Source organism: Astatotilapia calliptera, chromosome 18, assembly GCF_964374335.1.
Source record: "Astatotilapia calliptera chromosome 18, fAstCal68.1, whole genome shotgun sequence".
Taxonomy (NCBI): Eukaryota; Metazoa; Chordata; class Actinopteri; order Cichliformes; family Cichlidae; genus Astatotilapia; species Astatotilapia calliptera.
Window position 1 is genome coordinate 6,073,136 of NC_137439.1, and position 14,589 is coordinate 6,087,724.

The 14,589-nt window shown below is 42.3% G+C and overlaps 1 protein-coding gene across 3 annotated transcripts in view; it reads left to right on the forward strand.

The window, feature by feature from the left end:
• Positions 1–10,051, forward strand: part of larp4b (La ribonucleoprotein 4B) — a 48,116-nt gene extending 38,065 nt beyond the window's left edge. For 2 of the 3 annotated variants that reach the window (XM_026148823.2, XM_026148825.2), the window contains 10 exons: positions 100–210; positions 373–426; positions 1,003–1,209; positions 1,620–1,723; positions 2,724–2,987; positions 4,334–4,379; positions 4,562–4,732; positions 6,149–6,339; positions 7,269–7,380; positions 9,633–10,051. In XM_026148823.2, the coding sequence (XP_026004608.1) occupies positions 100–210; positions 373–426; positions 1,003–1,209; positions 1,620–1,723; positions 2,724–2,987; positions 4,334–4,379; positions 4,562–4,732; positions 6,149–6,339; positions 7,269–7,380; positions 9,633–9,965 (1,593 nt within the window). In that variant the 3' untranslated portion in view covers positions 9,966–10,051. The remainder of the gene's footprint in view (positions 1–99; positions 211–372; positions 427–1,002; positions 1,210–1,619; positions 1,724–2,723; positions 2,988–4,333; positions 4,380–4,561; positions 4,733–6,148; positions 6,340–7,268; positions 7,381–9,632) is intronic. The other variant, XM_026148824.2, reaches the window with a different exon arrangement.
• Positions 10,052–14,589: the final 4,538 nt, after the last annotated feature.

The following is a 14,589-nucleotide window of genomic DNA, read 5'->3' on the forward strand; positions in this document are numbered from 1 at the left end:
ATTATTTTTTCATAGTCTTGCTGCCCAGCCTGGGCCACCGGGGTTGTAGCAGATCTGTAGTGAAACAGTGGAATGAAATGAGTTTCTCTTGTTTTGCAGGAGGTCGAGGCTCTTTTTAAGGGGGACAACTTACCCAAGTTTATCAACTGTGAATTTGCCTACAATGACAACTGGTTCATCACTTTTGAATCAGAAGCAGATGCACAGCAGGTATCCGTACATGTGGACAGTTAATTTCATGCATTCATTCAGTTTTGATTTCATTAGTAATTTATACTAGTATTTAAATCTTGAGTTTAAGCATCAAAGTTATCAGTGAACTTTGTGTGTTTTAAGTCACTAATGCTGTCCTGCGTTTCCTTTGTTTTAAAGGCATATCAATATCTCCGTGAGGAAGTAAAGACCTTCCAAGGGAAGCCAATAAAGGTAGGCTCACATTTTATTGGTTTGAGGCTGAGCTGGAAAGAAAACAATTTGCAAATCAAAAGATGCTCGAGAACCAGATGCACCCTGCTGGTGGTGATTTCAGGCTCTCGTCACTGTCAGTTTATTCATTTTGAGCTATATTCAAACCACTTCTGTTCATGAATGTGGTCTCAAAAGTCAAATATTATCCCCTGTCATGCAAAATGAATCAGCAGAGAAGCACACATCCAACTTTTTTGTAGACAGCTCACAAATCACAGGTTTTTGCTTAAGGGGTTCATTCAGAGGTCTGCTTGTTATTTAAGGACCACATGAAGCGTGTAAATGTAAATTGCATTCCTCTGTACTAAAACAATTTTTTAGATTTGGCTGAAAAACGTTGATCAATACCTCTAAGCCCATGGTACACATGAATATTTATTAACAACCGATGAAACAAACAAATTTTGTGAAGATGGTTGAGAAATGTATTTTTTTATTTGTATTTTTTCCTCAACTGTATTAGCAGTTATAATATCGATCTCTCTTTTGGGCGCTGGTGCTAATTTCTCTCTCTGTTCGGGCTCTTTCTACCAGGCGAGGATAAAGGCGAAGGCAATCGCTATCAACACTTTCATACCAAAGAACGGTTACCGGCCGGTGGAGGTGAACCCGTACGCTCAGCAGCGCTACACATCCTACTACATCCCGCCGGTTTACAGCCCCCAGCAGCAATTCCCGTTATACAGCCTCATCACGCCGCAGGCCTGGTCGGCCACACACAGCTTCATCGACCCCGCGCTGGTAAGAATGAGTTACTGTGTGTTTATTGGATTTGGGAAAGAAGAAGTCAAACAGGTGCTCAGTTGTGTATCAAAAACGGTAAATTCACAATTGTTTTTGGATTTAAGATTAAATCAGGACCAGCAGATCAGCACCAGGATTAAATTTAGTTACTTGTGTTTAATATTGACTTTTTCGGTCTGAATAATACACTGTGCTTTCTGTAGTGGCTGCTTTATTAAATATAAACTGTTTAAATTGGTGCTATGAAGCATTAATAGGTTTAGAGCCACTTTCACATTTTTAAGACACTTTTTATAAACATACAATATCAACAACTACATTAGAAAACATTAAGTTCAAAAGTCACACAACTAGCTTAATAATTTGTTACTTAAATGCATCTTATTTAACTGTTTTTCTGTCTCCAGGTTACTCCATTTCACAACAACCAGTTCATCAACGGATTTACATCTCACAGTTTCAAACCAGCGACGTCGCCCCTCACTGTCAGACACTACTCGCCCAGGAACAGGTTTGTTATAGTTCAGTGGAACAATGTAGTTAATGTACGTGCTGTTGGAATAATAAATCCAGGTAAACTGGCAGCATCTCACCTTTCTCCACTTGTAAACACACTGGAAGTTCGTCAGTCGTCCCAGCACATCTCCATCACCCTCACACAGGGTGTGATCAGCTGTTCACCCACTAATGTTGTGTGTATGACACACAGCTGTGTGTTTAAACAAACCGAACATAGAACATAAAACATTTGTTTTTACTTATTTGTAATCCCAGGGGTGATTGACAGATTAACCATATGATGATTATTTACCTGCTTATCAAAGTTTTGAGGTTGGTTTTTTTTGGTTTTTTTTAAATTAAGGATTTGTTACAATATGAATTTAATGGGGTAAAAGTCTGTGAAGTTGTTTTCTGTTGTCCAGTTTTGGTGAGCCCACGTGAGTTTTCTGTTTTTAGCTGACAGGAGTGGCACCAGGTGTCGTCTTCTGCTGCTTTAGCTCTTCTGTTTCGAGGCTTGAGGAGATCAGAGATGCTCTTCTGCGTACTTTAGCTGTAATGAGTGGCTTTTTGAGTTCAGGTCGTCTTCCTGTTAGCTTGAAGCAGTCTGGCCCCTCTGCTCTGACATCAACGAGGCATTTTCGATCATAGAGCTGCTGCTCACTGGATGTGTGCTGTTTTTCATTCTCTGTAAACCCCAGAGATGGTTGTGCAGCTAAAATCTCAGAAAATCAGTTCCTTTTGTATTTCGTAAATAAACCATCAGCATATGGGAAATGATTGTATCTAAATAATTTATCCACTTCCAGTTTCACTGAGTTTGTAGATTTTTTACTCCTCCAAAGGCTGAAGACGCAACACAAACGCAAAAATGAAATCTCACCATCTGGTTTTACCTGTCACTTGCGGGGTCCTTCACAGAATGAGTTTATTGTAGGCCCAGGGTTCGATTATTCACTTTAAACCCAAGTTTTAATGCTCACATGGACTCACAAGGTTTTCCTTTTCTGCAGGAATCACAGCAAACCTCACCTGAGGCCGACCATCCCCACAGCGGATCGCAGCACTGGGCTACTGGACAGCCCGAGCCTCTTTGCCGGCTTTCCCAGCGAGAGGCTCAATGGGGCTCGCAGCAGCCCGCCAACGCGACTCCCCACCAGCCAACCCAGAACCAGGTTACCCTCCACTGCAGCCTTCCCTCGTAGGGACACTGTGGGCACGGGGCGAGTAACGGAGCCCGCAACCACAGACTACTCGCTGGGGATCGGCCGAGGAAGGTCAGGCACTGATCATTTACTTGTGTAGAGCAATAACTCTGCCACTCCCCTCTGATAGTGCAGGTTTCCAAAGTGTTATGAGAGGAATTCAACAGTTCACGCTGACACTTTGAATGTGGTTGTCCTAAAGTGAAAACATGAGTAAACTAACAGGCTCAGGTGATTCTCTTTTGTTCTTGGACACAATGTCTTTGGAAATGGGATGCCACACATTTCCTGAAGTTTTGGTCCTCTTAGGGGAAACAGTCAGTACAAAGTGTGGTCAAAATGTTTGGAAATTGAGCTCTAAAAATGAAAAACCTTACCTGATTTAAATTTGGCCAACCTCCCATTCAGAATCATCTTCGCATACACCTCAACCGGCTCGTTGTGGTACAGCGTCCGCAGCACTTTGTGTTGGGCAGCAGCCCAGGCGGAGGCCCTGTCGGACCAATCGCCAGCCTCGATTCTTCAACTGGATTCAATTTTTGTGAAAGTGGAAAAACTAAAAGCGAGGCGAATCGTGCTCCTGCTGTCACTCCTCGCATGACTCACTCTGTTCAGTCTTACAAACTAACTTTAAACTGAGACCCAGCTCCCATCACCAGTGATCGACCTCCATCCAGATTTTGCGTCACTTTAAAACGAAAGACAAGATTTGCCGTCTGGCTAAATTGCAGAGCAAAGAGTGTAAGTGGGCACAACAGGACTTCTAAGAATAGCAGCCGCATTGGAAGCTGTCTGGACAAACTAAGAGATGATGACACTGAACAGGGCATCAGCCAAATTTGAGTGAGGTAATGTTTTGGAGCTTTTTGGCCACACCTTATCCAAAGCTGTTCTGAGTGATCACCTTTATCCTCTGATGAAACATTTATGTCGTGCTGCCAGCGATCACTTCCAGAATGACTCACCATTAAAACAGCAGATGAGCGAGTTTCTTTTAGAGGACTTGAAGCTGATCTGGTGGCCCAACATCTTAAGCTTTACGTTTACTTGTCTCTGTGTTTAATGGGATCTGGAATTATATATTTTTTGCCCTGTTTCGGCTGTTCCTCAAAAATTAATCGGCTACTAAAAGTTTTGCATGTATCTGGATAAAATGATGAAGTGGTGACATTTCATATCCAGGAGGCCAACCTCCTTGTGCCATCACGATTCTGTGCACCAACTGAGGAACAGAAGGGGAGATTGTGGCCATGTTTCACGTTCTGTCAGATGCATAATTACTGAAACTAGTCTTTGGTTCCAACCTATTAAAATCTTTCAGTCTCAACTAATTAATTCTAGGTGACGTTGTGTAAGGTGAAGTCGGTGTTTTTAGATAGAACGGATGTTTGTAAATTGAGATGTTCTTTTTCTTAAAGGAAAAATGTTTCTGCTTCTAGGAAAAAGAGGGACGAAAAGTTTACAGTAAGTACTGATTTTTATCCTCGTCATTCTGATTCTTTTCAAACTTTAAATTCCACAGTTTTTCTGTGAGTTTATGCTCAGTTTAAAGGAAGCAAACCAAGATTAGTACTTATGTATTCCTTACATCTTGAAAGTGAATCGAAGACTGTTTTGTTTCCTGACTCTTTGTTGCCTCTGTGTAGAGAGTGACGCCTCAGTCGCCGCCTCCGCCCCCAAAACCTCCATCTCCAAGCTTCGAGCTCGGTCTCTCCAGCTTCCCTCCTCTGCCCGGAGCAGCCGGCCAGCTCAAAACTGACGACGTCTTTGACAACCGACTAGCCAGCAGCGTAGTCGTCGGAAACTCCAAGGAACGGGTAGGAACTGATGCTAAACTCAAACTGAGCTATAGGTTTGTCAGTGGTGTGTTAAATTATGTATGAATCAATGTAAACTCCAATAAGCCCTGGAGGTTTATTGTTATATTAAATTAAATCTTCTAGTATAAACAAAATATAATACAGTAAAGTGCTTGGTTAGCAAAGATGATAATAGACGCAGGTTTTGTGGTAAAGATGGGTACAATCACAGCGCCTGCTCCAGGAAGCGCCATTTTGCCGGTTTTACTTTTGTGAGGAGAGCAGTGAGCGTGCAAAAGAAAAATACGATTTTCTTAAAGAAAAAACAATCGGGAGTGACCATGACAAGCTGCCACTCAGCACACAGCATGAAAGTATGACAATAATCCACACACAACACACATCAGCCATGTTGGTGATTTGTTTTTGTGAAGGGTCAGCATGGTTTTGGTGCATGATTTTGAATTGTTTCATAAAAGGTGCCCCAGTGTTAGAAAGAATAGAGAATTCATCCAGCTCTTATTGTGGCTGCCACGCAGATATTTCATGGTGACTCGACTCAGGCACTTCCTAAAAACAAAACGGGCTGTTCAAACTGCAACAATACCTTTAAATAGTCTAAGGAGCTTGGAAAGAAAAGCGTCTGGACTTCTAAGTTGCTTGAAGACGTTCCATCTCATCCGAGAAGCTTCTTCAGTTCTAAGGTCAAATGGTGGAGATTCTCAGATTTAATCCCTGTGGTGGTTCCCCTTCTACCCAATCACATGAGCCAAGGTGTGAAAACAGGTGTGGGTCACAATCAGCCAGGGTTTCGGGTGAACTCATTGTGAAACCTAGCCCCACCCCATCTTGTGATTTCCTGAGGTCAGAAGGCCCAGGATGTGAGTGGGCGTTAAGGCGTCTGGGAAGGGATCTCAAAACTGGATTATAGATGGCAGACGGTTGGTTGTCGTAAACCACCGCCTCTTTGACCCTAGAACTGAAGAAGCCTCTCAGATGAGAGGTGAAACGCCTTCAAAAAACTTAAAGAAGTCCAGACAATTTTTCTTTCCAAGCTCCTTAGACTACGATGACCTGGATGACTGAGAACCTTCACAGACGTACCTTGAAATATGTTGGAAAACTCTTTATTATTTTTTTAATCTTCCTCAAAATAAAGGTGAGACTCTTGAGAGTAATAATCTGATTCTCGAGTGTGTTGGCTCACGATATGGAGCATTAATCTAGCATTTCTTTATGATATGGAAAAACAGCACAAGTATAAAGAAGGCTTTAGGAAGGCACCACCAACACTGCAATTTTAGCTACTGGTCCTGCTTTTTCATTGTACACTGATATACGCTCACCTGTAAAGAACTTCTCCTTCTGCTAATAAAAAGAACTTGCTGTAATACGTCATTTCTGCTGCTTGCTGTTTGCTTGATGTCGCTGCAGAATGTAAGTGCTGAATCCAGTAGTGGAGGCACTCTCTCTCCAGCGGGTCCCAAAGAGCCTCTCCGGTCCTCAACGTCCCCGATGGCCACAACCTTCCAGCCCTCGCCGACCACCCCGACCACGACCCCCGCCTCGACGCTGCCCCCTTCCCCTGGCACGCCGCACAGTCCCGCTCCCTCCCTCCCAGTAACGTAAGAAGCACTCAGATGTTGTTGACTGCAGCACGTAGAGCAGAGTCTGTAAAAAGCCATTTACTGACAGCCGTAGGGTAGAAGATAAGGCTGCGAACATACACAGCATTCGCTGAAATGCTGTCATTAATTATCATAATGGTTCTAGTATCTGTTAAGAAAAGCGTGTAACATAATAGCCTACGATTTAGAGAGAGAGAGAGGATGTGACAGGAAAGGTGCCATCCACCCACGAGAACAGCCTGACATTGCAGGTAAAGACGCAGCGTTTTCCAGGAAGCTTGTGAGCCTATTTCAGATCATTATAGGAAGTAAACGTGACAGAAAATGGAAATTAGGAGTATTAACTACAGAACTGGAAAGGCAGCCACACACCATACCTGCAATGGCACTGTGACAGTTTCTCACAGCTATGAAATGTGTCATTTTGGACATTTTAGTCATGTGGCACCATTAGGCTTCATTCTCTCACCCTGAAATGGGTGAGGGTTGCCACAGCGGGAAGCTCCGGATGTTTTATAAGGCAGAATGTTTATAGTGAATACTTTTCGTGTCTGCTCCTGGGAGCAAACGCTTGCTTCTTAAGCAAATGTGTAAACCACAACACACGCACGTCTTCCAAACTCCTAGTGGTTTAAAATGAGTCCTCCTAAGATATTACCGAGGCTTTGTTTCTTTAAACTTAGGTCTGTGAGAAAACAGTCCTGAGCTGCACAAGAAGATAATGTTGAATATTAGGTTGGCCACATTAAGGTGAGGAGGAGCTTTCTGATTAGATCTCGTCTTATTACAGTCATCAGTTTGCCTCTTCATGTTGCACTGATCACTTCTTTAGCCATTATGTGCGTTTCGAGGACTGCAGACCTCCTAAATGATGTTAAATTCATTATTCCACCCTAATGCTGTTGGCTCATGTTTCTTTATTCCAGGGAGGTGAAGGTGACAGAGGTGAAGCCGAAGGAGGTGCAGCTGTCTGTGGAGCGAGTTCCTGGGACTCTGTCCACTGCAAGCAAATCGGTGCAAGTCAACGGTGCTGCCACAGTCAGTATTGATTCCTCCTTTTTGTTTTGTTTTTTCTGCTCACTGGCGCTTTTTAATATTTGCTGCCTCTCAGACACCTCAGTCACCATTAAATCAATCTCATCCTGAAGAAAAGAAGGCAAATTAATTGCACCTTAATTCTGCGCAGTCTCGTATTGATTTTGATTGCAGACAACTCGATTTTTAGAGGAAAAAACTGTGCATTTTTAAAATGGACACATGTAGCAGCCAAAAAAGCTTTACTTGTAACAAGCCAAAGGCAAATTTCCTCTTACAGCTTTAATTTAGGTCTGTGTGAGGTGTCAGAAGGAAACGGTGCATTTTGAAGAAGAAAATCTGTTTTGATGGAGGGGCGAAAAAAACAACCCCTGCTTTCCTCTCAGCTTTGGTCTTTTTTTAATAGCAATAAAACACGAGCCAAGGTCTGAAACGTACTGCTGCTAAAACAACGACCACACACACACACACACACACACACGCGCGCGCGCGCGCTCGCATAGGAGTGAACAGAAACGGATCTGGCAAATTAAATACAATCAACATGCCAAATGTGGGTTCAACAATCATATCACTGCTGTCATGTTGAACCTCTTAATCTCTGAAATGTTCAGGAGCCAAAATTCTGAATGTTTTTAGCTCAGTTGCCGTGTTTATTACAGCGTTTTCCCAAACTGTATAAAAGGGAACGTTTGTAGTTACAGGCTGTCCCCAGCGTTATATTCATACATGGAAAAGTTTGATTGACATGTGCCTGCATCGGCGTGAAATACATTTTTTCTCATCTCCTTGTTTTCATGTTTGTTGTTTATTAATAAATTATATACACTTAATAAAAATTTGCCTTTGGATTGAATTATCAGCCAAATTCTTTGATTTTCAATATTTTCAATTTTAATTTTTCAGTCCTGACATTAAAGTTTCTGCACACGTTCTGCACAAACAGAGTTAACGATAAAAAAGATTAAAAAAATAACGCTAAAAACCCTGAAAACCGTGAATTTCACACCCGAGCTTCAACTCTCGCTGCCCGCTACCAAAGGACTCATGGTCACGCTGGTGTAAACCAAACAGTGAGCTGCTGTGAGCAGATTGAGGCAGAATCTGTGCAAAAAAATAAAATCCCAACACAGCTGATGAATGTAAGTAAACAGAGATCAGCTGAGCAGGTACAGAAACTTAAATCCCACAGTTTGCCTGGTTCTGTTGTATTTTTAGAAGCTTCTTTACAGTTTTACTGACTTCGAGCTGTTGTAATGTGGGCAAATTGTAACTGTTATTGGGAACAAAGTCTATCCCTGATGCTTCACTTCAGTCTGTCCTTCTGTTTGGGGTCCTCTCTTTCGGCTCTCTCTGTCACTTTGTGGCTAATGGCTCTCTCTCTGAGCCTGTCCCTGGAGATGTCTTCCTGTTAAAAGGGAGTTCTTCCTCTTTACAAATGTCTGCCCACCAAAACTGTGTCTAAACTCTACAAAAGGGCTAGAAAAACAAAATGGTAACAACACACTATATGTGCACCACACAACAAACATCGACTTGTTCCAAAAGGTGGAGGGAATTTGTGCGGAAAACTCTATTTAGATTCTTCATTACTCCACATATTACTAACAAATTTCAAGCGCACCAGCAAAAATGTTGGAGACAGTGTGGTCACCCGAACGCCAATCACTCTCATATCTTTTGGACGTGTACACAATTGACTTCATTTTGGGGCAGTATATCCAAGTTAACAGATGACATCATGTCCTATGCCATCCCTAAGGACCCCAGGATCTTCATCATCTAAAAAGGCCATAACAAGGAATTGGCTTAAGAAGGATCCTCTCCAAGTAGAGCAAGTGCTAGAGATTATAGAGGACATGCACCTGATGGACAGACTGACTTTCTTTCTATGACTTAAAGGTCATCCTTTTCAACAACATTGGACTAAATGGCACAAATATAAGCAAAGACCTGAAGATTCTGTCACTTAATTCAGCTTACCTCTCTATTTGTGTGATGCTTGGACCAATTTGTTGTTGGGGCTCTCCTTCTGGAGACACGTGTGCTACAGGCCTGAACCTTTCCAGGCATTGTATGTGAGATGCATGTGAGGAAGTTCGTTACTGACGCTAACGGACCCATACGGGGATCTAACTCTGATTCTGTCCTGTTCAAGGTGGAAATGAAAACCACTCGTTCACAAACTGCCCGCAGACTAGCTTTGTAAGGATGTGTGCAGAATGTTTTACAACTGTCTTGTGTTTTCCTGCTAGGAGCAGAGGAAGCCCTCCTACGCCGAGATCTGCCAGCGGGTGAAGGATACCCCGACGTTACAGCAACCAACCACCCCTAAGGAAGCTAAGCCAGCCTGCGCCGCCACAGCAGGCGAGGAGAGGAAGTGCCCCGACGCCTCCACGCCTTCAGGGGAGGCCAAGGCCAGAGAGACTTACCACCCCTCCTCCAAACCCAGTTCAACGGGTGCCACCACAGGCAGACCCCCGAAGGAGGTCCGAAGGCCGGGTGGGCGGTGGGCCTCTCCGCCCCCACACCCAGGGAAAACCCCCAACAAAGATTCCCACCACACCCCACCCAAATCCCCGCAGTAGGGTGACCTCCTTTCCCTCCCCAAGTCCTCCAACCCCACTACTATGCTCCACAGATGCGTTTAAAAAAATAAAGGAAATACAAGTCAGGGCTACTCGATACTTATATCCCAGAATCACCCGTCACAAACAAGCATAGAGGACGCCTTCTTTTCTGGATCAGGGCTTGCAGACAAAAAGCACTTTACTGTGCATGTAGAGCACCGTTTCTTTTTCTTTATATTCTATTTATTGTTTTTGGTTTTTCACTTTTATTTCTCCTTTTCTCTTTTTGCATTACGTAGTGGTGTCAGCCTGTCAGGTGGCACAGACAACACTGAAATTTGTTCATTCTGTCCAAACGGCCTTGTGGGATTAAATTAGCCGCGTGTGTGTGTGTGTGTGTGTGTGCGCGCGCGCATGTGTGGGAAGCAGCAGGGCATTGTTGGAAGCCACCCCAAAGGATGATGGGAAAGGGTGCATAAAACAGACTCCATCTTGTTTGGCTGTCATAATGAGGGGTTTGTTTGCATGTTGAGTGGCAGCATTGTGCAACTTTAAGTGGCTTAATTATGGGTCATTATTAGTCCTTTTGTTTTTAAATACATATTCACATCCATATGCAACTCAACATCACAAGAAGACTTGGATCCTTTGGTTTACATAGAATTTTTTGCAGGTTTGTTTACACTAGGTGGCTTTTATGTCTTTTTGGGGTTTTTTGCAAACCGTAGTTGGCTGTTGGTACAGTAATTGGTCATCCTCCCCTCGGCGTCTTCTCCCTCTGATCCTGTTCTTAAAGGATCACCCCTCCTGCTGTTATTCCCTCTCTGTTTTGTTAACATGCTAACTCACCATAGTGTGCGTCTGTGGCTTAACGTGGGGTCAGCGCTGTTTTGTTTTTTGTTTTTTTTAGTATCACACAGGAAGGGCACATGACTTTTCTCTAAAATGAGGCATCTTGTTGTAACAGTGAAAGTAGGTGAGGTGTTGCTCACACTGCATATGAGTCTGCAGACATTTAACTAGTCAGGAAGCTAAATTCTCTCCCCGCTTTTCATTTCCTGTCAAACTGTTGATCATTATTGTGGAAGGAAGGAAGATGCAGGGCAGGTTTTAGGCTGACAAACTTAAAAATCGAGCGGTGACGAGGAAGCCGCTTCTTCCCATCTGAAAGGGTTTTGTTTATTCTGGAGGCGAGGGAACGCTGGCAAGCAGGAAGGAGGAAATTAACACTAGCTACCAGCTATCAGCTCAGTAAACACGTCTGTTTACAGGCGCCGAACGGAGGGTTTTTTGGTTTTTGTTTAATTTTCTGGAAATCTGCTGAGACACAGTGACTCATCAGGAGGCTGAGATGTGTGTGAGTTTCCTGCCATAAAATGGGACAAGTCCAGAGTTCAGTGTGGCGATTTGATCCAGTGGGAAGTTTCCTGTTCAAACTGTTCAAACCTCCTTTCAAACGGTGGCATGTTTGTAGTTCTTTCTCCTACTTATGGTGCTAGATATCAAAACCTGGAATCTGTTACTACAACTCCTCTGATACTGTAAGTAGAAATACTTGATTTACATCTGCAGACGTTTAATTGCACTGTTGTTGTTTTCTCAGACTCTCGCAAGCAAATTCATGTGATTAATCCTACCTATAGTGAAAAAAGGGACTAACTTTGTTTTGTTTTTTGGGGAGGAAGTTGGGGAATGACACACACAGTTCAGTTTTCCAGGAGGGAAGTTGACGAACACCCTGCTGCATCATCTCCATTGACACAATCACTGAAGCTTTTTTGTCTTGTCGGTCATGTTGAAGCATCTGTGCAGCATTAAATTTTTGAAGACTGATGCTTAACGTTTTTTGTTCGTTTGTTTGTTTTTGTTCGGTGCTGCTTGAATAGACATGCAGTGGTTTGGATTTTTAACTTTGGGTTTTGGGTCAGTGAGGATTTTGTTGGAAAGTGGTGAAAATGGGGAAGTGGGATGGTTGAATAGACGAGTATATTTTTATGAAGGTAAATAACGAGTGGATTTTTTTTTTTTTTTTTTTTTTTTCCTGGAACGTGGTTTGCAATGTTGAAGTGAGAGAGCGATAATTTGGCTTTGGGGGTCCCATCGGGACTCGTGAACAGCCTTAAACCAAACATTTAAGTGCTGGAAGGTTTGGAGCAGGAAGGTGTGTAAAATCCATCCTTGGGGTGAAAATGTTCCGCTGTTTTCCTCAAGTCTATACCACTAGGATTGTTTATTATTGTTGTTTGGGGGTGTTTTTTTTTTTTTCTTTCCTCCTCTCTGTCGGCGTGCTTTGTTGTTTTCTTCTAGTTTGTTTGCACTCTTTGATTTCTCTGAAAAAATTGGAAAAGATCAACCGGAGCACACGGGACTTCCTCTGTTGCCGCTTCACTCTGGTTACCTTTGATAAATGGCAGCAGACAGGAGGACGATTTAAAGCACAGAGTAAGAGGAAACATCCTTTACTCACCTCGAGCCTGGCTCGTTTGAAGCGTCGGCACCCAGTTGGTCAGAGCTTTCATGGGACATAATCGAAGCAGCGATTTTATACCAGAGCTGGTGGAAAATTTTGCATCCTGCACCAGAGTGAAGTAGCAAGCTCGCACGTTCAGGGAGGGCAGCTCCAGCTTTGGTTGGAAGGTCTGCCTACTGTAGCAACCACTTTGGCAGATAACCAACCGAGTGTGTTTTTTAATTTGAATGTAACTGTCTGAAAAATGACTTAAAAGACTTCCCTCCCTGCTCCTCGGTCATGTGCTCGGGTTCATCTTTTGAAGTCGTCACCTAAGATGCAAAAACACCCTGAAAAAAATAAATAAAAACCACTGTACTATACACAATATCTGTTTAGGTGGGACCTCGCATGTCTCGCTGAAGTCTTCCTGCAACAAAAAGCATTCTGGGTAATCCCACTAAGAGAAAACAGGAGCCTGGAGAAGGGAAAGCTTCATTTAAAGAGCCTGTACTCCTGGTCAGAGCTACTTTTGATTTGGATGCTACAGCTTGAGTTTAGTGAAAAAAGAAAATATTTTTTTATTATTTTGAAGGACTGAGATGCACTTGGATGGGTCTATTATTTTCTCTTTTTTGTTTTCCTCATTGGTGGAAATGGTAAAACAAATGTAAATGCACCATATCCACTTATTTATAAAGCAGTGCTGTTTATTCCACAAGAAATATCATTAAGTTTTCTTTTTGGGAGAAGGAAAAAATGATGTATTGAGCTCTCAATATACATACACACACACACACACACACACACACACACTTATATATATATATATATATATATATATATATATATATATATATAAATATAAGTGTGTGTGTGTGTTAAAAAAAAATCCATCCAGTGTTTGAGAAACTTGAATTTTATTTAAACTTGAAAAATGACTTTGCCTTAACTTTTCTACAAGACAAGCATAGAGTTTTATTTCTTTTCAGAAAAGATCCCCAAAATGTTAACGAAGCGTGAGATGTGGAAATATTTAGTCACACCAGACGTCACAAGTCTTACTGCGAGAGAGAGAGTACAAATCTAGCAGCGTTTCCTTTCTTTTCCTACTTTTTGTTTTTTGTTTTGTGTAAAATGTACGAAAAATCTTGGGTTGTTCTTTTGGTTTCTTGTTCAATAGTTTCAGGTTTTTTGGTTTTTTTGTGCAGGGGGGTGGGGGGGGATAAAAACCTTGTAATTGCAAATCTAGTCAATACTGTATTAAATATGTGCACTTTGAAGTGTGTGCTTTGCTTGTACAGATGTAAATACTCAGAAAAATATAAGAGGTACCTTAAAATGATTATAAAAATATATTGATCCTTGTTAACTATAATGTCGCTATCGAGCTGGATGTAGAATATAAAAGAAAAAAAAAAAGACGTGATGTCGTGCGTTCGGAGATATTTTTTCTTTAACTACTATTGTTTTTCAGTTTGGGTGTGCTGAGTTTGATTCCTGCTCCGCTCTGCAGTGTGAGCAGATCATTTATTGTATTTTTTTTGTTTTCGTTCTTTCATTCCTTTTTAAACTTTCGCTGTGGGTTCGGTCGCACCTGGATGCTCAGGTGCGACAGTAACCCCGCCCTCCCTCTCCTCAGCGTTCACAGTCTGTGGTTCCGACAAAGCCGAGTGTCCACCGGCATCCTCTTCGAAGCTCTGGCTTCTTTTTCTTTCACTGATTACAGTTGATTTTGGGGGAATTTTCCTCACAGTGTGTTTGCTTTTTGGACAGTCTGAATGAAGGTTTTTAGCAAAACAAAAACAAACAAAAACAAAGCACTACATGTTGGATATTTACTCTGTTTTTGCCATTGTTGAGTACTCTGCTAACAGTGCCAAAAGATGAGACGTGACATGAAAGCTGCAGCTAAAGGCATTAATGCAAAACTTTAGGTAACACTAATACTTAAGATGAGATGTTCATGCATATGCAGCTCAGTAGGCTATAATCAAACTGCACTGTGTCCACATTGGTCGGGCAGCATGACTAGACTGCAGCTTTTATTTGAGAATATTAGATATCCTCGTTCTGGCTCCAAATATCCACCAACTCTGCTTAACGATGACCATCTGAGGGCTTATTGGTTTTTGTCTGATGAGCTCAAACTCTATTTTCTGCTTTCTGTCCATATTTTAGGATGAGTGAGTA